This window comes from Larus michahellis, chromosome 2 (assembly GCF_964199755.1).
Source record: "Larus michahellis chromosome 2, bLarMic1.1, whole genome shotgun sequence".
Taxonomy (NCBI): Eukaryota; Metazoa; Chordata; class Aves; order Charadriiformes; family Laridae; genus Larus; species Larus michahellis.
In genome coordinates, this window is record NC_133897.1 from 103,417,287 (window position 1) to 103,441,578 (window position 24,292).

Here is a 24,292-nt window from a genome sequence, read left to right on the forward strand (position 1 = left end):
CTGTAAACTTCAAGATGTGCAGTACGTAGGCCAGTGGGTGTCTATCAGTAGAAATTTGACAAGAACGAGATCCCTGCCACTTCGTACATTTGTCTGGGCCTGGTTTTCATGGTCTGACCTCACAGTAAACCCTAGGTTCTGGTTTTTGTACTGCATTTCTTATGAAACCAAAGGCAGTAAACCACTCCATCAGATGACACATGGGGTGTGTATAACAATACAATAGAAAAAGAGCTGCTGTGTCAGCTTGGCTGGTTCTTCCCCCCATCACTCATTCTGACGCAGGCATCTTGTTTCGGACTTTGTGCTCAATATTTTCTTGTAAGCCAAATTTTCTGTGATGGAGTCACGGTGACTGAAGAGATTCTTCGGCCAGCTGGTCACAATAGGCCCTTTGTTCAGCCGACAGACAGAGCCCTCTCCATTGTAGGCAGTGACGCAGAGCTATAAAGCTGCCCCTGTAATGCTCCTGCAGCGCTAATCTCTGAGAAGAGGGAAATTCCTTTCCCTTGGTGTCATTCTCCTACACAATACGAAGAGTCTCGATGTTCTAGCAAAGCTGAATGGAGAGCTTGCTCTTTTTAAGCAAAAGCAAAAGGCTGCGTTAACGCAACATTATAACTGAGCTTAACCGAGTTGGCACACAAAAGTCAGAAAAACACAACCTTGAACTCTCCTCAGCAACTGTCTCCCAGGAACAGTGGCATGTACGCTATTTTCTATTACTGCATAGTTTCCCCATCAGAATACAATGCTACTTTTTCCCTCACCAAAACTTGGGAATGATTAAGAACCTTCGGAAAAAAAAACAGATCTGAAATGAGAGAGTGATTTACTGGTGGGCTTCCTTTTAAGTTTACAGCTCACTAAAATAAAGCCCATGCTACTGCACATGCTTGCACTATGGTAAAATTTGGATTGCCCGACAGCAAGCGACGAACGGCACAGTTCCCCACTTTGAGACTATTAGTGTGTTCTACACAACCGTGGTTTCAAGTAAATGGAAAATCCATTCGTTTCCTTGGATTAAAAGCTCTACAACAAAATCAAGATTAAAAGGTGATTACACATCACTGCTATGAAAGGCTTAAGACCGAAAGATAATAAACCCAACCACCTGAATTATTCAAGCATGAAACCCACACCTGAGTAATTTCAGAAACACAGTATGTGATTATGGACTGCAAAGAAGAAAACCCTTTGTAAGGAGATTTGTACAGTAACTACAACATTACGGCACCTTAAGGTCTGAAACAAATTCTGTGAGCTATTTAAAAGGGAACTGTCAGGAAGAAGCAAATATAGGTGAGACTGAGAAAAGATGAAACAAGACTAAAATGGTAGAGTATGTAGTTTGTAAAGTCATCAAACACAAAGACTGAGATTTTATTGTTGCACAATTTCTTAAACTCAAAAATTACAAACTATCATAACTTGGAAAGACTGATTTTTTTTTGTGTGTTAATTTGTAAGGAAAGCAAGACTTCAGATATTTAAATAAAATTTTCTGGTAACTGTATTTGGCTTTTTGTGTAAAGACGTCCCATACAGCCAAAGGAAATAAAAATTTCCATCTTTTTATATGAAAGTAATATTCATACACGGTATCTTTCAAATCCTGAACCACACAGCCCTGACATTGCATTTATTTACCATTTGTATGTAATTCAAAGTGTGATCTGAAAAGAGAAAAGCTGTTAAACTCGTATCTTTATTTCTTGGTTGGGACAGATCTATGCTGCAAGTTCCCTAAATCTAAGCTGCAGCTTAGGCTAGTTTGTGTGTGTGTGCAGCCAAAACATAATGCTTAAGTATACCTTAAAACAAATAAATTAAAAATTATGTAAACAAACATTGCAATATACATTCTTGTTTGTTTAATATAGCATAGTTTTCTTTTCAGGAGAAATGCCCTCTACTGTATTATTCATGGATGTGTGCTCTGACTATCATCTTGGCTATTGTTTTACTACTTATTATACGTAGATATACATTTTTGCGCTTAACTTCTAAATTTGTGACCTGGCTGTGACTGGCAGCTGTGACTGGTTCACAACCTCTTCCCACAGAGTTTACCCCTGCATCCCCCTGCTACCAAACCCCTCCAATTTATGCCCAATATATCCACATTCTCCTCTTTTTTTATTCAGATGTCATCAGCACACTATACAGCTGCACTACTTTTACCTGCATTTCCAACACTGTTGAATACATATACCCTTCAACGCCTGTCTCTCTGTCAGAACTCTTATTCTATTTTTGCTGAAAGTACTAAATAGGTACAATATTTCTACCACAGATTCTTATAATTTTTCTTTAAAGGAGATAAATTCACATTCACAAATTTGGAATTTCATGACTGGCATGTTTGAATTCTGAAACGTTGTGCTGCGTACCTATCTTTGCTTTGGGCAGATAATGGGATGATAAACTTGGGGTTATCAAGTATAACCCTCTTGTTTAGACAACAGAAGTGCAACAGGTGTAATCTTTATTACAGTATCATTACAGATAACTATGGTACTTAAGATTTTCATGTTGATAATTTACCCACCTCACTGGTTAGTTTGCTCTATATTGTTTCAAAGTATTTCTTTACTGAATTTTTTTTTAACAGGCATTTTCAGAGAGGGCTTTTTATGCAATTTTAGTTCATTTTATTCTTCAAAATACAGACCAACTCTTCCTTTCCCAGGATTATGGGCCCAACTAAATAGCAGTATAGCAGTACATTTCTTCTTCTTACTGTTTCAAATGAACTGGTCCAATCTGTGCAGAAAAGATTTGTTTCTTTCCCTCAATAAGGCAAAGAAGCAACTCACACACGTAATTAAACTAATGCAGAAATATTTTCAGAATTAAGGTACACATCCAGGAAAAGATTAATACAGCTTCTAACAAGCTGGAAACATCCAGCGGATCTTTATTGTAAAGCATCTTACCTGTGCCAGCGTATTTGTCTGTCATATTGATATCAATATCCAATTTTAAAGTCAGCATAGTCCTAATGACATCATCACTGCCTTTGCCAGCTGCCCACATGAAGGATGTTCTTCCCTCAAGATCCGAGTCATCTTTTACAGAAGGATGTTTCAAAAATACTTCAACTGTTTCCTGAAAAGACATACTATTGAAATTAACATTAAAAGGAATCTGTAACAACAAGAAATTATTGCGTCTCATTTAGCTGTTTATGAAGCAAATCAAAGCTTCATTTTTCCTTTTTATGTTTTTATAGAGTAATAGCTCAACAGGAGCAATGTATTTTCTGCTATGCCCTTTACCTCGTCAATGTTCATAGCGCGTACTTAAGTAACTATGAGTTGAACACTGTCATTTATTTCATACTTTTTGCTTTTTAGTGTCAAACATCACGTGTTCATCAGAAGGAAGTAAAAGACACTGCAGTTACTGGGAAGAAAGCAATGGGTAAAATATTATTGGCTTATCAAAATATTACTGTAATACTACGATGTTAAAATAATGTTCCTTCAAAATAGTCTCCTGACGTATTGTTTGCTTTAATTCTAAATATGACTGCACGTGCAAATATTTTAGTTTGCTAAACTCTAATAATTTGACTATTCAAAAAAAAAAAAAAAAAGACTTTTGGGGCAACATAGACATATTTCCTGATATTTAATAATATCAACAGGTTACTAATTACTGAAATATTATAAATCAAAAAAGATTAAGAAAAATCCTTACACCCGAGTCCAGGCTTTCCACTGTAACCGTTACATTAAAGTATCTATTTAAATCAAAGCAAAAAGAATCACTTCTTCAAATGTTGCGTTTGTGTTCAGCTCTTAGCAAACAAGTCCACTTGTTTAACCTGCTGCTGAATTCTTAACAAGCCACACAGGGAAGAAAGGGAGAGGAAATCACTACTGCAGGAAAAAGAATCAGGGGAAGATTTTCCCGTTTCTATCTAATGTCTTACAAAGGCTGTGTATTTAACAGCTGGTAAACATCTCTTAAGAGCCACTGATAGGCTAGCCAATAAAAAATGAAAAAAAGTGGGTTTCATGATGTTATTTTATTTTTATATTTTAGTATTAACACTACTTTATTCTTTCTGCTGTGTGACCCCAAAATAGCTCATCACTGCTCTGGGTAGAATGAGAATTCCTTGGCAATAAGGAATCAAATGCCTATAATCACAAAGGTGTTTAAATGCCTATGACCTATTGATTACTTTTTAGTTTTTTTAACTACTACTTATTATTTCATCCCTCTAAAGAAACAGGAAATTTCTCGTTTATCTTATGTTGATGGGATCTAAGATCCTAACAGCTTTGTGAATTTGGGTCCATATCTGAACTACCAGTTTATTGTAAAACGGTCCAGACAGAAATAATGAGGAATGGAAGCATTAAGCCTTCCACACAAACCAGCGTGTGTTTATAGCTTTGTGTACTCACACTGACCATCCCCACACCTCAGATATAAACGGCTACTCATTAGGCCAGCAACTCAGCACCCTACCAGTACTCTGCACTGCTTGAAATCCTGCAAAGTGAAAAGAAGTATGAAGGCTGGACCTTTTCAATAGTAAGGCACGCAGGCTACAAACATAAATAAGTCATTTTATTTTTCCATTAAGTTTTAGCAAAGCAACCTTTCTTTCAGCCACTCTTTTTTTTCCTAGAGTTTTTAATGGGAAAAAGAGGAAGAAAATCCCACACTGTTATTTTCCAAAATGAAGTTATCACAACTTGAAAACAAAATGAAATTAAATTAGAACAGGATGGTTAAGAAATCAGAAAATAAAAGTATCAATCAATCACTTTAATTCTATGTGTATTTTGTCATGAAAAAATGCATGCATTTATCTCTATTTAAAGAACTGGAGAAAACAAAATAAAAAATAACAAAGCTGAAAAACAACAGTAAAAGAAAGAAATAAACATTGATCATTCTGTGCTATCAAGAAACTCTGAAAAATACTATTATTTTTGCATGTTCAAAAATCAGATATGAGTATCCACATTCCATTTACTAGATCATTCTACACAAGTTTGTGAAAGGGAAGTCTATTGTCTTGGACATCTCCAGAAAAATTCAGGAAAAAATAATACATATTTAGTCCTGCATTCTGCATACTAAAACCAATACTAATAGAGCATCTGCCTTCACACATGAAGTTCAAAAATTTAAAAAGGATGTTTATTTGGACCTTCTGCCGGATACATAAGCCATCGAAATCTCAGGCAACCTATCTGGGTGCTTATGTTAGGAAACTACTCTTCTAGAACTTTTCCTTCTAAAGTAAGTGGGAATAAGTTAGTCTCAGATAACAAATGCTTCACATAAATTAAGTGCCAGCTAAGTCTCTTCAATCTTTAAAAAATAAAAGCGTCATATTAGCATTAAGTAACCCATAAAAAAACAGAACAAAGAACAAGATATTGAGTTAAGTAAAACTGAAAGCAATGCAAATATTTATAATAAACACAAAAGAGCAAGCTTTCTTCTTGTTGTTACGAACTAAGAAAGATCTCATTTTAACTGAGAAACATACCATGCCTATCCAGACTTGGACAGTCTGAACAGAACAGCACGGTGGCTCTCAAACCATATATAGAAGCTACTGCCAAAACAAACATGGATGTGTCTTTACTCATTTGTTTGACTATGTATATGGAATACAGTGGTGCGAATTTCTCAAGGATTTGTATGTGATAGAGAAAAAAAGCAAATAGTGGTGCTCAGCAACAACCAGAGTGGTAAAAAAGAGAGAAGCTCCAGACACAGTTTAGGCATGCATAAATAGTGGTTCTGGATACATCACCAATTAAAAGAGGCCTGCAGATCTGAATGAGATTCTCCTGTTTGATTCTTCATATAAGATGGAAAACAGTACCTTCATTGTAAGTGCACAAGATTACAAAAGAATGTTTGATTCCATCACCAACTCTATTTCCCCATAAAAACGTAAACAGTATCATAGTTTGGCTGGCTGGTGGGATCAAAAGGCAGCGACATAATGAAGATGTTTCATACAACTGAATCAAGCCCAGAGAAAGCAAGCCAGTATGAAAAAATCATTTTTTAGGAATGTATCAATAAAGAAAAGAAAAAAAAGATAAAATCATGTGGAGATAATCACCAGATTGTAAATAAAAACATTCTTTCCCATGAGTCGGACTCAAACTAGAAAGAAAGGCTTTTACAATATAAATATTTCAGGGGTGTGAGTCAGACCCAAATTGTACATACCACGTAATGGACAATATTCAGCATCAATAAAAAAATTCTCTAAAAAGGCATAAATTATACACAGAGATATGTTCCAATGAAATCCTGAATTTAAAAAAAAAATATCTGTATGGTCTTACTAAGGACCACCTCCAAAAAACCCCACCAAAACCTCAAAACTCAGTCTCAGATGGAAACAGAGGGTGACAGCTGTGGTATTAATATACATTGGTCAATTGCCTCTTTCAATAGTACTTCTGGATTTGTTAACTTGAATGGTTTTCAAGAGCATTTACATTTTACTTGTTTTATGAAAATTAACATATGAGTAGGCAAGAAAGACCCAAATTAGTATCCCTGTTAAGAAAATGCTGCAATATGCGCTACATAACTATATTAATGAGGCACTAAATAACCCTTTTTGTAAAAGGAGGTTATGAATAATACAACTGAAGAAAACTTAGATGGGAGCTCTCAGCTTACTACACATGGCATAATTCAACTATGAGAGACAGAGCGGCACGAAGAAGCGTTCTTAAGTTCCCAGTGCTTGAGAACTACTATAATAACATCTATGACCAGCAATCATTAAACTGCTGAGTTTTATAATTAGCTCTACTGTATCAGATCTTGCTCTGGAAAAAAATTACCTATTCTAACAAAATATAAGAATCACGCTGACTGAGAAATCAATTTTCTTTGCTGTCTGAATTTAAAAAATATTTTAAAAATATTAAAAACTTTAAGAAACTTAAAAAAATATAGTGTTCATAGAGAATTGTGACAAAAGGTACTCACTATGTATCCATCCTTTATGAGACAATGGCTTATTCATAATAGCAAATATTAATAAGTTAACTACCTTCTCGAAGGCAAAGACTGGTTTGTCTGGTACTGAAGCAGCTGTGCAAATACTTATACAGGTGACCTTACTCTAAATACCTTATACCTGCTTAGATTTTGCTATAATGAGACTTAAAAAGAAAAAGCACTGTAAAATAGTAGGTGCCATTCTGCTTTCTACTGAAATACCTAAATGACTACTGTGTGTTCTGATGCAAACGTATAGATCAAAGGGCTTTTCTTTGTACAGCAATTCACTTTTTAAAACCTATTTTGAATAGATTGAAATGAACCACTTTTAAGTCACGTAACATCGGAAAATTCTGAATTAACTTGTGCAAACAACACTGTGCATTGTTTTAAAAACAACTCAAACACTTTGTCACATTGTAAGTGTTTCAGCAAAATATATTTACTTCACATTTAGGGTATGTGCTACTTACAGCAAAGTTGCTCTGAGCTGCATAATGTAGGGGTGTTGCACCTTGACTATCAGATGGGATAGTTCCAAACTTATTTCTTTCTAGTAAGAGATGGACAATCTGCGCATGACCTGAGAAAAATAATAATATAATGAAATCAGGCATGTATCAAATCCTAAAGTTAAACACTTCCCTATTTAAAAAAAAAAAAGAAAAGAAACAGAAGAAAATGAACAGACTTCAGTAAATAATAGTATGTTTGTGTTGTAGCCATTAGCCTAAAGATTAGAGAGAAACATAAGACTTGATATTTGAACTATTAAGCCTGGCATGCACCTTCCTCATGTTCCAGTTCCACACTCTGTATCCTTATTTTTGAGGGGCATCTGTAAATCAGAATGACATATGAATTGCAGCAACATGTGGAAAGACTTTCTATTTCTTTTAAAATAAATCACTAGAGCATTGTCCTAAACAAACAAACCATCAGTAGCTGGTCAGACAACTGCGATATTAACATTGCAATGAATGAGTTTAATATTTCCAGAAAAAGCTTCTGATAATTCAGCTTGCGATGCTGCATAAATCACATAAAAATACTCTGATTTTACAGGGGAGATCTCCCAGCACCTTGCGTGTGGAGAAAACAACCAATTTTGCCGCTTTTTACTTTTGCACATTTGACTTGAATTACTTTAGAATAAATGAAAAAAAGTAGGTAAAACTTTCTACTAGCAGTAGACTTTTTTAATGAAAACAATGAAGCTGTTTAACAATTGTGGACTGTAGCTTTTTAAAACCTAAGAGATGGTGCACTAGGGAAGTCTTGTGGAACGGCACTTTCAGACTTTATAGGCAGCAGAAACGAGAGAAAATGGTCAACTTGGGTCAAAAAGGATGTGGGCATTTTTTTTTTCCTAGGGGCTTTACAGGAACGCTCTTCTTTCCTTTCAGCCACTAAGACACGTCTGGACCCAGAACATCACAACACTCTGTCCCTTCCTACCAGAAAACACTTAAAAAGAAGAGACATAATGTTGCTATGCTCTTCCCATCTCAAGATTATGAGTGAATTGAGGTGCACTGGAAGAAGTTGGTTCTCAGTGCAATCCTAGCAGGAAAAACATAGGAGTACTAAGCCTGGAAAAAAACTTGCCTGAACTTTCAGGACACTCAACTAGAAAAAGGGTAGCTGAACTCTGTATTCAGGACAATAGGATTATCTAAATTATCTATGAGAAAGAAGGCTTGAGGGAGATGAAAATAACTTTTGTATTGGGTACAACCGTAAATAAATTGGTCTAAAGATGGATCTCATGTGGATGTTAACGTAAACATTAAAACTCAGTTCTTGAGGTCAAGAACTGTCATTTCTGTAGTACTTTGATTTAGAAGAGATATAATTTGGCTAAGACTTTTATCTCCAAAAGAAAAGGTAACAGGAGCAACAATGCCCTAAGATGCAGTCACATGCAACTCATCACCTTTAACAGAGTGTTTGTGGCTGTATCCATGCAATACTTAAAACCCCCTATTGTTAACCCATTTAGTAACATTTTAGACTCTTTGAGAATTATATACAGCATTCAGTATCTAACTTAAAAACAAAACCCTAAAAAGTAATCATGATTTACCAATCAGAAGTTCCCCATGGGCATATGCCACCTAGAGACCTCATCAACTTCACAAAGGACTCTGGAGGTCTTGGCACATCTTCTCCCTTTATTCCACATTGATCAAACAATCCATTTTTCCAACAGACAAAACTTCTCTCTTAAATACAATCAATTTCAAAACACGATAAATTTTGCTTCTTGGACAGAACCAAGTGATAATGACTATTTCTTTGGAAGTCTGATTCTATGACACTTAAAATGTTTCACAATTTCTCTGTAAAAATTCAATATCCCTACTTGAATGCAAATGCAAATCTGAGAACACTCTTTCTTCTTTTTCTTTTTAAATAAACATAATCAAACTACACGTATATTGTCACTGGAGTTGCAGTAACTCGCTCCAGTGAGCAATCTGATTCTTTTATTGGCATTCTTTGTCTGCAGTGTCCCAAAGGGTTGTGGGGATGAAGCCTGTTAAAAGCAGGGAGAGAGTGTTTGAAGATGCTTTCTTTTTATCTGGTGGTGTTTATTTTTTCCTCCTGCACATAGGAGAATGGAAAACAGGAGGTCAATTTTCTCACTCATATTGTTTTGGTGCCTGTCATTTTATGAGTTGAGTTTCCCCTGTATTTAGACTGTTTATATCAAGTTTTCACCTGTTTTGCAAAGATCCAGTTTTGCAACCCGTAAAACCAAACTGTGACGAATTCACATATGCAAGGCTATAATTCACAGAGCATCTGAGTCTCAGGGTAGCAATCTGAACAGAAAAAAACTTTTATCTGAATAAAACTTCTTGTCAGACCTGATTAGATTGTCATAATGTATCTGATGAAGAGCTTGTAGTAGGAGTAGGAGAAATGTCAGCTCTGCCATTTTCTTGTTGTTCACTTGTGCTGGAATTACCAGATTATTTGTGGTTTCTTTGTGGAAATCTTTTAAAATCACTTGTCTATTTTGTGAGGAGCAGTTTAGTAAAAACTGGACAATATAATCCACAAATCCGCTTAACCAGACACATGTAAATTGCTCTAGAATATCTTTTTTTTTAATCTATGAGCAAAGCTACATATGCAAAAAAATCTCAATATGGTCTAACTGTTCTTAAATCATGAACATATATAGCCTGCCGAAGTAACACATTTACAGTGCTTTGGAGAATCTGAAGCTAAAAAAACCTGTCTACACAGAAACTTCTAATCCTGGTCTAGCAAAAACTATTATTGTTTGAAGAGTTTAGTTAACATAATGCCAGGCTAGAATGAAAGAAAAAAGATTAAACACCATAGTCAAATAATTATTAAATGACTTCAGCATTGTCCAGTTTACCAAGTAAAGCTGCCCAGTGAAGGGGAGTTCGAAACAAGTTGTCGTAAGATGTCACATTGCAGCCTTCGTAGGAGGTCAGGACATCAACAACAGCTACATTCCCATCAGCAACAGCAAAATGAAGGGGAGTTCGTCCTTCATAGTCTTGCCAGTTAAGCAGAGATTCTGTAGGTGCAGCTTCCTTTAAAAAAAAAATAAATACAAAATTATAAAAATGTTTAAGTTGAAGAGAAAAACTACATACTCTTTACAGATTTATAATAAGGAGAGTCTTATAATAAGGAGATAACCTGTCCTTGTTCAGTAGAATATAGCTCTACAACCAAGCACTTTTGTTACAGTATAGGCTATTTTCAAGTATTTCTTACGGAATTTTTTCTATACTTACTTAATTACTGTACAAGACATGATTTTTGGTACACAACCTGTAGTTTTACCAGTCTGTTGCAGAAGTGGCTCCTTACACAGATCTTTAAAAGACTAACTCAGGCTCTAGTGAAAATAACTAGATCTTCCTACTTAATTTTCTAAGTTAAACATGACATATATATCTTCATATTTTTCTCCTTGGACGCTACCCTTTTTAGGGTTTAGGGTGTACAAGTTAATCTTATGGCTTTTATTGTAATAATCTTCTAGCATTTTAAAACCACACGACTATCAAGAGTATTTCTAAAGGAGATGTGAAGGTCTCTAGCTGACAGGATAGACGCAAAAGAGTATTTCTAATGAATGCATCTACTTGTAATGAATAAAAAAAAAATAAATCTGTTAAAGTATTGTGATTAGTCATTTGATCACATAACATACACATTAATAAATATAACTTGATGTTTCATCACATTTTCTTAAAAAACATGTTAAATTACTTTCACATAAGGCCCCTAGCTATATAGTTCTGTATTACAATAATTTCCTCTCTCATCAACTTTTTTCTAGACAGATTTCTCTTCATGACTTTCTCAGGCAAAAGAACAGAAGAGGTACAAACGAACATCGGCTTAGCACCGCAGAGATCTCCAAATAGCAAATATCATAAAGCCCCACGAAATACAAACTTTAAACTTCACTTTCATGAAAAAAGAGATACCTGTAAAGAAATTGTTAAATAATAAAACAACAGAAACTCAAGAAGCGGGACGCTAAACATCTAGAGCAGAAGCAGCATATGTCAAAACAAGAGCTTAAATAAACTATAGGGATTAAGTCTGCTGTTCTATCTCCAACAATTCAGAACAATTCACTGCAGTCATGGGAAGCCTGTGCAGGGGAAAAAAGAAAAAAAAGAAAAAAAAAAAAAAAAACGGAGGGCAGTCCTGAAATTTTTCACTTCCAACACTAGAGCGGATTTTAACCCATGATAACTGAGAAAAGCAATCCTCCTGAAAATACAGAGCCACACTGTATCTTACAATATACTCATTTTAGAGAGAAGGGAGAGACTGTGATCAGTGCAGCTTGTTAACAGCTAAAGCCAGTTCCTGATCCCTTTCTCACTAAACTAATTGCAATTTTTCCTACTGACTTCACTAGGTACACAAATAGGCTATAAAATCACTTGCATTTGCATTATTTGAAATGCAGTAACTATTACATAGAAAACTAACATCTAACATTAAGAACGACGAATCAAGCAGCAGAAAGTCAGGAATTTCAGAGTTACGGTTTCTATCCAAATACTAATTGACCAAGGTTGTACATTCTGTATATTATATTTAATAGAAAAAACCCCAAAACATTTAGAGTTATATCTAACCATACTTCCTAAAAGCAATCTGGCTAAATTAATACTGCAGTAGTAACCTGAACTCCACAATGCCCTGTTACTTTGTTTCTTACTGACTTGCTTTCTAACAGTGTCAATTTCAACCTCCTAATACTTGATTAATATAAGTTTTCCAAAGTTAAACATTTACATACTTCACATACTGTTTGTAAATGCTAATTAAGTTGCCTGTCTCACATATTAAAAAACTGCATCAGAATTTTAGATATCCGTAGTGCTAGCCATGTTTTGCTAGAAAAATAATTTAACATACTTGAAACATACTGTAGTTCATTACTATATCTAATCACTAGCACAATAACAGATAACCTATTAAAAACATAAAAAATTGATAAATGTGACACTCTCAACCAAAAATACAATCAAAGTTAACATTGTTACACCCACAAACCACATTAATCAAAGCATGAAAAGCACTTTTTTTAATATGCATTCAAAAGCATTTATCTGAGCCATTACAGTGAAAAGTGAAGTTTTATGTTCTTTGCTAGCTTTAATAGTTCTCAAGAGAAAGCTAACAGATAATACGCTTACTTTCTGTCTGTTCAAAGAGCTCAGCAGGGGGAGTATAGAGCCCACTGCAAAAATTCAGAAGTGATCTTTATAAGAATCACTTTAAGAATGACTAAAAATGAATGATGATATGCACAGAAGTTATTACTGAAATTCTAACTCCACGAGAGAAAAATCTGTTTGAACTAAATGGACAAACAAGAAAACAAATGCTTGTTCCCTTTACCTATAATCTATTGATGTAATCCGTAAAGATAATTTTTAAGCCTTCTAAAAAGCACAACATATTAAATAAGTGACTCCTAAAATTACTGGCTCAAAGTCACTGATGTTCCCCAGAATATATCCCCATAATCAAGTGTTACTTTTGCAAAATGGTAAAAAATCTTTTAATGACAAAGCCATTATTTATATTCTAGTCTAAAAGTACTCACGTGTTCTGAATTTTTGGCCACTTAAACTAAAATTTTCTAGGCCTCTTTCTGCCTACATACAAGAGTATAATTTCGTTGGATTTGAAGTGGTTTTGGTGTAAAACTAGCTATAATTAAACTGCCATAGTATATTAATATTTTAAGCACAATACACAGAAGAAACAGAAGCTACACATTTTTCTGCAGCAATTAGAACAATGGAATTGTAGGCAATAATGGGAAGTGTTGTATAAATAAATGTCATGTCTCTTACCATGAAGAATAAATTAAGAGAAGAGATACAAAATAGACAGAGTACTAAGCAGTTGCTTCCATCATATTAATGGAACCTTATTCTGTTCTTTTCTCCTTAAATCTTCCCAACGTTTTTCATGTAACCATGCACTGCTGAATCTGGAAAGGTGGAAAAGGAAGTTGACCATGAGAGGATCTCCAGATTAAAGTTTCTCTCTGCTTCACATGTTCACTTTGTAAATATGTCATGAGTTCCATTTTGGCTGTATTTCATGGATTTCAATACTAGATATAACCGATATTAGATATAACTGTCACCCCTGCAAACCTACTTCAGCATTCAGTTGAGCTCTTGTCATTATTGTTTAATTTGACAATCCTAATGGGCTAAGTACTATACAAACATTAAACAGAAAGATGACCCCTTAATTTTATGAATTTATAAACAGGAGACAACAAATGGACACATCCAGATGGCAGAGCATGGAAAAACAAGACAGTATTTTTCAGTATCATAGACTGTGGTCTCAATAAAACCAGCAGCTTAACTTTTGTCATGTTTTTGGAAAGCAGCTCTGGAGAATTCAGAATTGGACACTAGAGACAAATAATTTTCTGGGGAATTCTTCCAGAGTGTTAAAGATAACATGAGAGAAACAACAGCAGTGCTGTTTTTCATAACTTAGTTAGCAGGCAACAAAGGCTGCCAATGCAGATTGACCAGCGGTAGATATCAATATCTGACCGCTATCTGAGCAACAGCACACAGCTTAAAGCTTATAACACTCTATCGTGAAAGCAAAGACAAATGGTTTGCGTTCGATGTGATTAAAAAAATGGAGAGGCAACAGTGACACTGAGTTGTCGGCCTTCTGCACTGCTATCACTACAAGGCAATATTCTCGTGAACTTAGAAATGCAATTTTGTAAAGTAAGACACAAGATGACAGAAATTTTAACTGTATGGGTATGTACATTAGAAATATCATGCAGAAAGAATGTAAAAAAAATTAAAGTTAACCTGGATGTGAAGACCTAGAGAGGAATGAGAATCAAAGGTGATTCTTGGGCAATAGATCTGGAACTGGGTAATATAGCAAAAGTAGCTACGACAGGAGGGGAAGACTCTGAGCTCTACTAGACAGTTATCTCTCAAGACAAGTAAGAAAAACACTTCAGTTTGGAGATAAGACAAGATCTTACTAAAGGATTAAACTCAGAAGCACCACCACCAACAAAAAAGGTATTTACACTTAAGAACAGATTCAATCAACAGATTGATTACCTAGTAACAATGTTTCTGTATCAACAACTTTTACAGCATATCCTGTAAGCTAAATTACTTTTTCATTTAAACTTTTTATTATCTTACTCCATCAATAAGCATATATAGGTATAACTACTTGGAATGAAAAAGATTAGATGGAATCAAGAATACACTCTTTCAACTGTCAGAGTAAAAAAAACAAAGAACCAAAAAACTTGGATATGATCCTGATTCTGTATTACCTAAAGAGAACCTTTGAGAACACCTTCAGTAAGGAGACGGGTATTTTTGACCTTTTCTACTGCATCTGGCTGGGATGAAGTTAATTTTCCTTGCAGCAGCAGGTATGGTGCTGGGCTTTATACCAATGATTGAAACTGGGAGCTGGGGTTGTTTAGCCTAGAAGGAGGCTGAGGGGAGACCTTATCGCTCTCTACAACTACCTGAAAGGAGGCTGTAGAGAGGTGGTGGTTGGTCTCTTCTCCCAAGTAACAAGCAAAAGGACAAGAGGAAACAGCCTCAAGTTGCGCCAAGGGAGATTTAGACTGGATATTAGGAAAAATTTTTACACTGAAAGGGTTATTACGCATTGGAACAGGCTGCCCAGGGAAGTGGTAGAGGCACCATCCCTGGAGGTATTTAAAAGATGGGTAGACGTAGAGCTTATTGATGTGGTTTAGTGCTGGTTTTTGTCAGAGTTAGGTTGACGGTTGGACTAGATGATCTGAAAGGTCCCTTCCAACCTAGGCAATTCTATGATTCTATGTTCTGGCTGTTGCTGAATAGTGCTTGCACAGCATCAAGGATTTCTCTTTTTCATGCCCTGCCCTGTCCTGCTCCCCCCAGTGAGTGGGCTGGGGTTGGGCCAGAGATTGGGAGAGGACAAAGCTGGGACAGCTGACCCAAAATGACCCAAGCACTATTCCATACCTTATAATATCATGCTCAGCAAAAAAAGCTCAGGGAAAGGAGAAGGCAGGGGGGTCATTCATGGCTACATCATTTGTCTTCCCATGCCACAATTAAGTCTGCTGAAGCCCTTTTCCCCACTTTCTTGGGAGTGCCTGCCATCTGCCTTCTGATGGGAAGTAGTGAATAACTTCCCCTTTTTTTTTTGCACACAGCTTTTGCTTTCCATACTAAACTGTCATTATCTTCATCCACAAGTCTTCTTGCCTGCTTTCTATTTTCTCCCAGTCTCGCAAGAAGAGAGTGAGCCAGTGGCTGTGCAAGTGTTAGGCTGTTGGCTGGGGCCAACTCACCACAACTTTTAGAAACATTTACCCTATCTAACACTTGAAAAAGTCTGTATTTGAATACAGCAATCCTTACCCATTTTTCAGCAAATTTATTTCTCTTGTGAAGAAAGAGGGCTGACCCTTTGATCCCTCAGCTTTTATACTGAACATGGGGCAGATGAGATGGAATACCCCTGTTTTGGTCACCTGGCCCGTCTGCTCTTCCCCATAGACGGGACCCTCGCTACGCTTTTCTGCTTCCGACCCTCCAACAGGACAAATAACGAAATTAGCTGACCTTGGTTGTTATAGCAATAAGTGTAAGCAAGAGCCTCTTTGCATACCATTCCTTGGCATAATCAGGTCTTATCACTCTGAGAGTGAACAGTTTTCTGCACAATATGCTGTTGATTTCAGAGAGTTAGAAGAGGCCTAGCTAAGAAGTAAAATTACTGAACAGAAAGTTGGTTCTGTTTTACCTTAAACCAGGACAAATCCATACACAAAAATATTTGGAAAGTCTCTCAATAAACTGATTGTGGGCTGATTGATAATCGATCAAATATTTTCCAGAATTATGACTCAAAAGAACAAATTAAATTAGACTTTTCAGTACAGCTAACTAGAAATAAACTTTCAAATAACAAAGAAAAGACACACAACAAAGAAATCAGTGTGCAAGATGCAACTGAGATGAGTAAAATGCCTGGCCATTTTAACTAGGAAAACTTGCAACCCCTTCTTCCTTCCCTTATCCCCCAAATGAACAGTTACACACATCAAATTGATTAAGAGAATATTTATAGTCCATGAGTTAGAGCAAAGATATTTGCCCATTGAACTCACAAGAAACCCCTTTCAAGAGAGCAAAAATTGAAGATTATTTCTTACAAAATCCTGTATATTAGAAAAAGCAATTTCATTCTCAAAGAGTCAGTGGACTAAAATGAAAAATTTCAAGAGAATAAAAAATATTTCTATGAAAGTAAAGTAATAAATACAGAAATGGTTATATAAATAATAGACTTTCTTACCAGAATACATTTCACCGTGTGAATTGCACTAGGGTCCTTGTTGTTGGCTGCCCAGTGAAGTGGGATTTTTCCTTCAATATCAGGGATTCCAATATTTGAATCGTGTTTTATGAGAAGTTTCACATGCTCTGGGTTATTGTAGTACGCACTCCAATGCAATGCAGTTTGCTGGAACACAATATTCACAAGTTTTACAAACAAGTTGAAAAATTAATATAAGATGAAAACTGAAGTTGGTTAGAACCTGAAATATGCTTTAACTCTATTTTCACAGAATGAAAGAGATCACCTTGTCCAGCTCCTCTGCTCAAAGCAGGGTCAACTAGAACAGGTTGATAAGGACACTGTCCAGTCAGATTTTTAGTTATCTCCACAGACAGAGACTCCACAACCTCTCTGGACCTGATCCAGTGTTTGACCTCCCTCAGAGTAAAAAAAAATATTTTCTCAGGTTTAAACAGAATTTATTATATTTCAATTTGTGCCTATTGCCTCTTGTCTGTTCACTGGAGACCATTCAGAAGAGTCTGGCTCCATCTTCTTTACTGCCTCCCATCAAGTATTTATACACATTGGTAAAATCACCCCTAAACTCTCTCTTTTTTAGGCTAAACATTTGCACGTCTCTCAGACTGTCCTTGATGTCAGATGCTCCAATTTGTTAATCGTCCTTCTGGCTCTTGCTCCAGTATGTCTATGCCCTTACTGTACTGGGGAACCCAGAAGTAAACACAGCATTCCATCTGTGGTGCCACCAGTGCTGAGAAAAGGGCAGGGACCACAGGTAAAAAACCAACTTTAAACAATGGGTAAATGAGCAATCTTTTGTAACACTTCAATAAAAAGGACTGACAGAAAATGCAGCGTATGTACCTAGGGTGGGTGACAACTCAACATTGGAAAACAGGCTTTAAACAAAACTGAACAAGAGGCCCATCTACCTAAGTAAGAATAGGTACTTACTTTGCTACGGAGGTCTGAATCACATCTAAGCTACATCACCTTACGCAAGACCCACACTGAGAAGCCCTTATGCTTGGAATGTAAGTATTTCTGGCAGAAGATTAACTGCTTTGTATGATGTTTTCTTGAGCTATGGCAGGAGAATACTGTCCATGCTACTTAGCAAGCCAAAAGGGCAATGCCATCGGGTGCAGCAATTTCAGACCTGGAGAACATATCTGAGCTTGGTATTAAGCAACCCTGTCCAAGTCAGAAGGATCATCTGAAGCAGTCCTCAGCACCAGAGCTGCACTACTCAACAACTGCAATGATTAGTTTCGTCCCTCTTAAATCTGGAAATCTCTTTGAGTAACCCAAACTGATGGAGAAGGATATAACACTAGAGGAAGATGGCACTGAATACTGACACTGGACTTGGATCCATCTCGAGCAAAGGTTTTGACTTTCTGCACTGTCCTTGATTACTCAGAATTCTGAGGCTGAATATTACTGAATCTAATACCCACCAATCCATGGCAGTCCAATAAAACATCAAAAAGGCAATCCATGCTCCCACTGCCAATTCCTGACTGCCAGGGGCTTTTTATGGGCATTACTGATGTTCATAATTACATAAGCAAACCAATGTGTGAGGTTTTGTTAAACAGTAAAATGTTGGTATATTAACAAGTATTTTATTTATCAGACATATCGCTCCCAACTGACAAGTAGCAGAGGATTGTAAGATACAGAATGAATTTTATTTCCCATCTCTCTTCCCCCATCACCCATGCAAAATATTACATGGCACTTTGATTTGAAAATGGATAGAAATAACTGCTGCCTGACACCTGCATATAAGCCTACGATACCCTGGTTTTGCATCCTTGAACAGTGAGATAGAATGTATGAGTTCAGTATCATATCCTTAACGTCTCTGTGAAGGAAGAAGGCAAAAAAGAGCCTATTTTTTGTGTTTGTTGCTTTAAGCTGTTAATTTAGTACCATAGTAACATAATATGATAGCATGACCTTTTTGTCTATTTGGTAGTTCACTGAAAAAGAGCTCATTCTAAGACATAACTGGAAGTGCTGCAAGGAAAGGTCTGATAACTCACGCCCTATACAACCACATACAGCCTAGCACCACAAAGCATGTTCAAACCATCACAGCCTGTCAGGATCCAAACTGAAAAAAATTCCAGCAGTAGAAATTTGTAGTAAGTTAAGAAATGTTGTTTCTTAAGTGGAGCTGACCAGTATCCCTAGAAACTGACAATCGCAAAGAAAGCAAAAACTTTTGATTACCAGGAGGCCAATGTAGGCTTGGTTTACTGCCTTCTCTCACCTACAACCTGCTTTTCAGTCAGTTGCCTACATGGAAGTAGATGTGAAAAACAATTGTTCTCTCTCATGTTCAGGAATTATATTTGCCAATCTTGACATGCATAGTTGCGGTAAGGGAAACGAGTAACCTATGTGACCATCAGGGTCCCTGAGACCGCCTTTCATCAATCTGAATTCCATCTTTGCTACTGTGACTACTCATGACACAAACTGGAATAAAAGTGCTCTACATTTTGTGGGAATTCTGGCGCTGCTTTAACACTGCCTTGGAAATCTGCTGAACAACAGGCAATGTTCCTAAAAGGTTTTGGCTGGTTTCCATATACCTTTGTTAATTAATTAACATGGTCAGGAAGTCAGCATGCCCTCTCCAGAATGACTGCTGTAATTATAGCTAGGGTTTCCATGATACATGTTAGAATATCCTGGAAGGCAAACAGTTGATTGCTAGGGCACAGGCTGGTTCAAATCCATTGTCCAGAGGGGACAGAAGATGCATTTGTTGGAAACTGGGCTTGCAGGTGTCTTATCCTGCTTCCTAGATGATAAAAATCAAACAAGGATTTCAGAGTTTAAGCTGTCACTTGACTAGAAAGGCCAGTCCCTTTCTCTTACTATGTCCTCTTGTGGTAGAATGAAAACCCACTACATGAGACATGTAATGATGATTTCCACTAAGACCAGCCTCACTAAACTGGTATGTTGTTATCAGCTGATTCAACTACACTTGATCAGGGTACGCACATTTGAATCAGTGTTAGATTAGTGCCAGGTATGGGAGTTTTTGCACCAGTTCCAAGATCACTTACAACTTGTAGGAAAGAGACCTTCCTGCTCAATGCTTAAAAAGCCTCCATTATCAGTAATAGTTCCAGTTGTATTCCATACCAAGCCAATGGTAGTTACATAATTGTTTTTTGGTCTTCTTTTTGGGATCTACATTCACAGTGTCTCGCTTTCTGTCACTATATCCTTGCAGAAAAAAATTGTCTTAGGGAATGTTCATATCTCTGGGTTCTTTGAAAGAAGTCTCTCTCAGATTTCAGGATACACAAACTGCTCAAGCACATGAAATTTGCTCCCAGATTAACAGGTCCACAATAATTACTAGAAATCTGTCTACTAAAGGCCACGTGATCATCTTGCAAACAGAACACACATCCAGCATGCCAACAAGAGGGATGAATCTGTTTTGTTCAAAACGTATGTGGAAACACAAGAAATCCTTTACTATAATGTCTGTCAGGACTGTGTGAAAGTCCTATGCATCTTCCTACCCTACTCTTAATGCTAATGGAGGCAACTGTTTCACATCAGTTTTAAATCAAGCATTGCAAAGCACTCAAGAACCACACTAATTTGAGCACCTCAAAAAATATAGTTACTATATATGAAATAACTATTCTTCCTTTTAAAATGGGTTAGTGTGCTATTACTGTGGGCTAGCAGTCACCTCTGTATGAAGGAAAATAGCCCAGCAGTTGTCTTAAGAACTGCACCATTTTCCTTCTAAGCTCTATCATCTCTTCTGGCTGGTCATTTCAATGGTAGTCCTTTTTAACAAACATCAGTAGATTACTTCCTGAGGCTCTTAGAAGCCAGCATGCTCCTGAAGCAGGCTGGTAATTTTATTGATGTGATAGAGCATGACTTGACTTTGCAAAGGGACATCAGAAAACTCATGACGATATATGCACTATATGATACAGCTTGAAAAGCCACCAGATTTCCTGGCCTTTCAAGCAACTGTTGTCACTACAGATGCAGAAAATTAGTCTGAAGGACTTTATTCTAAGAAGGTAGTAATGTAAAGCTCTGAAGATGTTAAGATTACATTTTCTCCCAAGGAAGTCTGCAGTTTCACAAAACAAATGTCGAAGTAACTAACTGGTGCTCTGCTTCAAATGAAAGTCAATCAACTTCATCATCATACCCCTCTCACTAAATGATGCACTCACAGAAACAGTAGTGCACGTGCATTAATAGTAGACCTTCTGCTGCCATCATCGGGAAAATATTAATATTTCTAAAGGTGATCATTATAATACCATGTCGTGGTTTGGGCCAGATTGGCCACTGAAATGAATGACAGCTGCTCTCCCCCAATTCTGCCACTGCTCCATCAGCGACCATTTTGAAGACTTGGAAAAAATTATTTATTAATTAAATATTTTTTCCACACACAACTGTTTGATGTAACACCAATTTTTAAAGCTGCTACAAGTGTCGCCTTAAATAAGCAGTATTTTTACCTTGTTTCTGTCCTGGGTATCCACTTCTCCAGGTGCCATATGTTTTAGCAATAAAGCTAAACATTTTGGACTTTTGTGACGTGTAGTTAAATGTAATGGTGTCATATCCTCTAAGTCCTTCTGCATCCAGTTCCCTCGACGAGCCAGTAAAAGTTTCATGAAGCGGTAATTTCCCTGGGAAGGAAAAATAGCAGAAATTTATTCCAGTTCATCAAACCAAACGATGACACTGTTTAGCCATATGTACTGTATTACAGTGCCTAAAAACCTGCACTAAACCAGCTCTAAGCTTTGCAAACATCTAATGAAGATTTTTTTGTTAAAAAACATTAACTCTTGATTTTTAAGTTCTGTTTCACAACTTGGTATTAGATACATACCTTCCATTAGCAGACTGTGTAAGACAGGGTTCAGTAATACCAATAATTCTGCAATATTGTCAGACTTTCTTGATAGTTTAACCTCAAAAGAACCATGTAAAAACTGAAATAAGACCATTACATGCTGGTTTCAGCAAGGCAGACAGTTATCGGATGAGGAATAAAACTAAGCATGAAGAAAGATTAAAATTTCCAAAATGAAAGTAAGAAAAATAACAGGGAATGATTCAGAGAGATAAAAGGTACTCATCTGAATAAGTAACAAATACATGGAACAGTGATTGTTTCTTACATTTTTAAATTGGGAACTGTATAAGAGTTTTGATCTATGGTATGCATGATAAATGGATGGGACAGCTAGCTTTGTAACACATTGAAAATACTTAATACTCTGGACTTACTAGGTTTTCAAAAGAAATAATGTAGAAATGCTCCTGTGACTAATAACTGAGGGTGGATCCCAAAGAAAACAATCTGGTTTTATTTCGCAAATCACTGAAGAAACGAGTTAAAAATTAAAGTTACAATCATGCAATCATGAAGAAGCTGTAGTGATTTAAGATATAGCCAGCCTTGACTTGCTACCACCCCTTGCTGGCGGGTTATTTTCCATATAAGACTGATGCTACATAGGACATTTCAATGCTTCCACTTCACTTCAATACAAACTCCTTTGGGTTTTTCAAACCACCTTCAGCAGTTAAGGTTCAGTCAAGGACCAGTAACAGCTGGAGCAATAACTCATTAAAGCAAAACATCTGGATCTAACTCATGTCATAACGTTTGAAACATCCCTATTCTTTTCCCACTCTAACTTTTAACGTTTCCTGCAGTGAAAGGAGTGTGCTGTCTCCCAATTTTGCTCACTGCCTCCCAGTGTTTCCCAAAATATTAGTTTTTGCCAATTTCACATATTGACTGTTCAAGTAAAAGTGTCAATTACCCATAAATATAATGAAAATAGAAAGCTCAAAAGAGAAGAGAAAAGAGAAAAGCTGCAGCATTCGGAGACAATGTACACAGGAAAGGTGACACTCAAATCAATAGAAGTCATGTCTTTGGATCCTTCTGCTTATGGATCTACCTGCAAATTAACATATATCAGTCTGCTACAACTCTTCCATAAATCCTATAAGTTAACTTAGTCCCTTTAAGCTGTCTTTGGAAAAACAATGAAAAAAAGGTAGCCATGTAGAGAAAGGCAATCAGTGCTAATGAATGGGGGCCATTCTGTACATCATAAAACTCAGAATTGTGAATCACTTTGTCAGCGGAATGGTAGGGTGGAGATGAGCCAAAGGATTCCAGAGGGCCCCGCAGTATCCAGTGCCAGGGCATAAAAATATTCCAGTTTCATCTTCCATAGCAGCCATAAACATTGGAAGGGCAGATTTTACATATGTTACTGTTCTGCTCTTTGACTAATAAAAATGGAAGAGTTGAGCTTTATGTGGGCAGAATGGATTTCACCAAGTACACCTAAAATAAATGAATGCCATTTTTTTTCCTGCTATACTATTTCATTTTAAAATACAAAACAGGGAAAGCAAGTCATGAATGAGCTCAGATGAAATAACCTCTTCCTGCTTCTACAGTTCATTGTCATCGGTTCTTGCTCTTCAGTGAAAGCCTACAAGAAGTCTGCCAAAACCTTACCACAAACCTGCCTGAAAATGCAAACTTCTCTTGCCAGACACAGCATGGCTACTGTACTCTTCAACAGCATTCACAGCGAGTACTGACTAATTCTCTTTCTTCCGCTTGGCGTCAGGGAAAGCATAACCTTAGGATTTTGTCCCTTTAATACACAGACACGCATGAAGGCATACACTGAACTACAGAGGCAGAACAGCATAATGTCTGCACAGCTACTAATCCTCCCAGTACACACTCAAAATGAATTAATGATAAATTTGGGAATGAGTTAGGGATGAAAAAACTCCTCATTATTGCCATTATATTTTACAGGTAAATATAAGAAGAATTTGCAAAATTCATTAAAAAAGAAAAAAAATAGGAAAAAAAAAATCACAGTGTATCATGATGTGCTTGGGAATTAGACTGGGAGAAGACAACGTTAAATAACTTGAGAGAATACTAGTCTTGGAAGAAATATAGCTGCTTTTCTCCATCACAGAGGATAATGCATTTGGTTTGTTTTCAGTACTTCCTGGCTCAATGTGCATACATACACATGAAAGAAAAAAAAAATTTATTTTCTCTTGTTGATGGATACTTATTGGAAGATTTACAAGTATATTGTGCTTTTTGAATGAATTCAGATGGAAAAAAGAGTCAAAGTTAAAATAATACATAAAACTAAGGAAACATGCATTTTTATTATTAGTGTGTCTTTCCCTATACTGTATTTTATTTTTGCTGTTATGCATTTTTCCACCCGATACTACCATATTATTCTGTTGCATGCTTAGCCACCAACAAATCCCTCTCCTC

At 36.5% G+C, this 24,292-nt stretch overlaps 1 protein-coding gene across 6 annotated transcripts in view; it reads right to left on the reverse strand.

Annotated features, from left to right (window-relative positions):
- INVS (inversin) overlaps positions 1 to 24,292 on the reverse strand; it is a 101,348-nt gene that overhangs the window by 34,297 nt on the left and 42,759 nt on the right. For all 6 annotated transcript variants that reach the window (XM_074576459.1, XM_074576458.1, XM_074576461.1 and 3 more), the window contains 5 exons: positions 21,459 to 21,632; positions 16,918 to 17,085; positions 10,412 to 10,592; positions 7,488 to 7,597; positions 2,943 to 3,114 (listed from right to left, as the gene is read on the reverse strand). In XM_074576459.1, the coding sequence (XP_074432560.1) occupies positions 2,943 to 3,114; positions 7,488 to 7,597; positions 10,412 to 10,592; positions 16,918 to 17,085; positions 21,459 to 21,632 (805 nt within the window). The remainder of the gene's footprint in view (positions 1 to 2,942; positions 3,115 to 7,487; positions 7,598 to 10,411; positions 10,593 to 16,917; positions 17,086 to 21,458; positions 21,633 to 24,292) is intronic.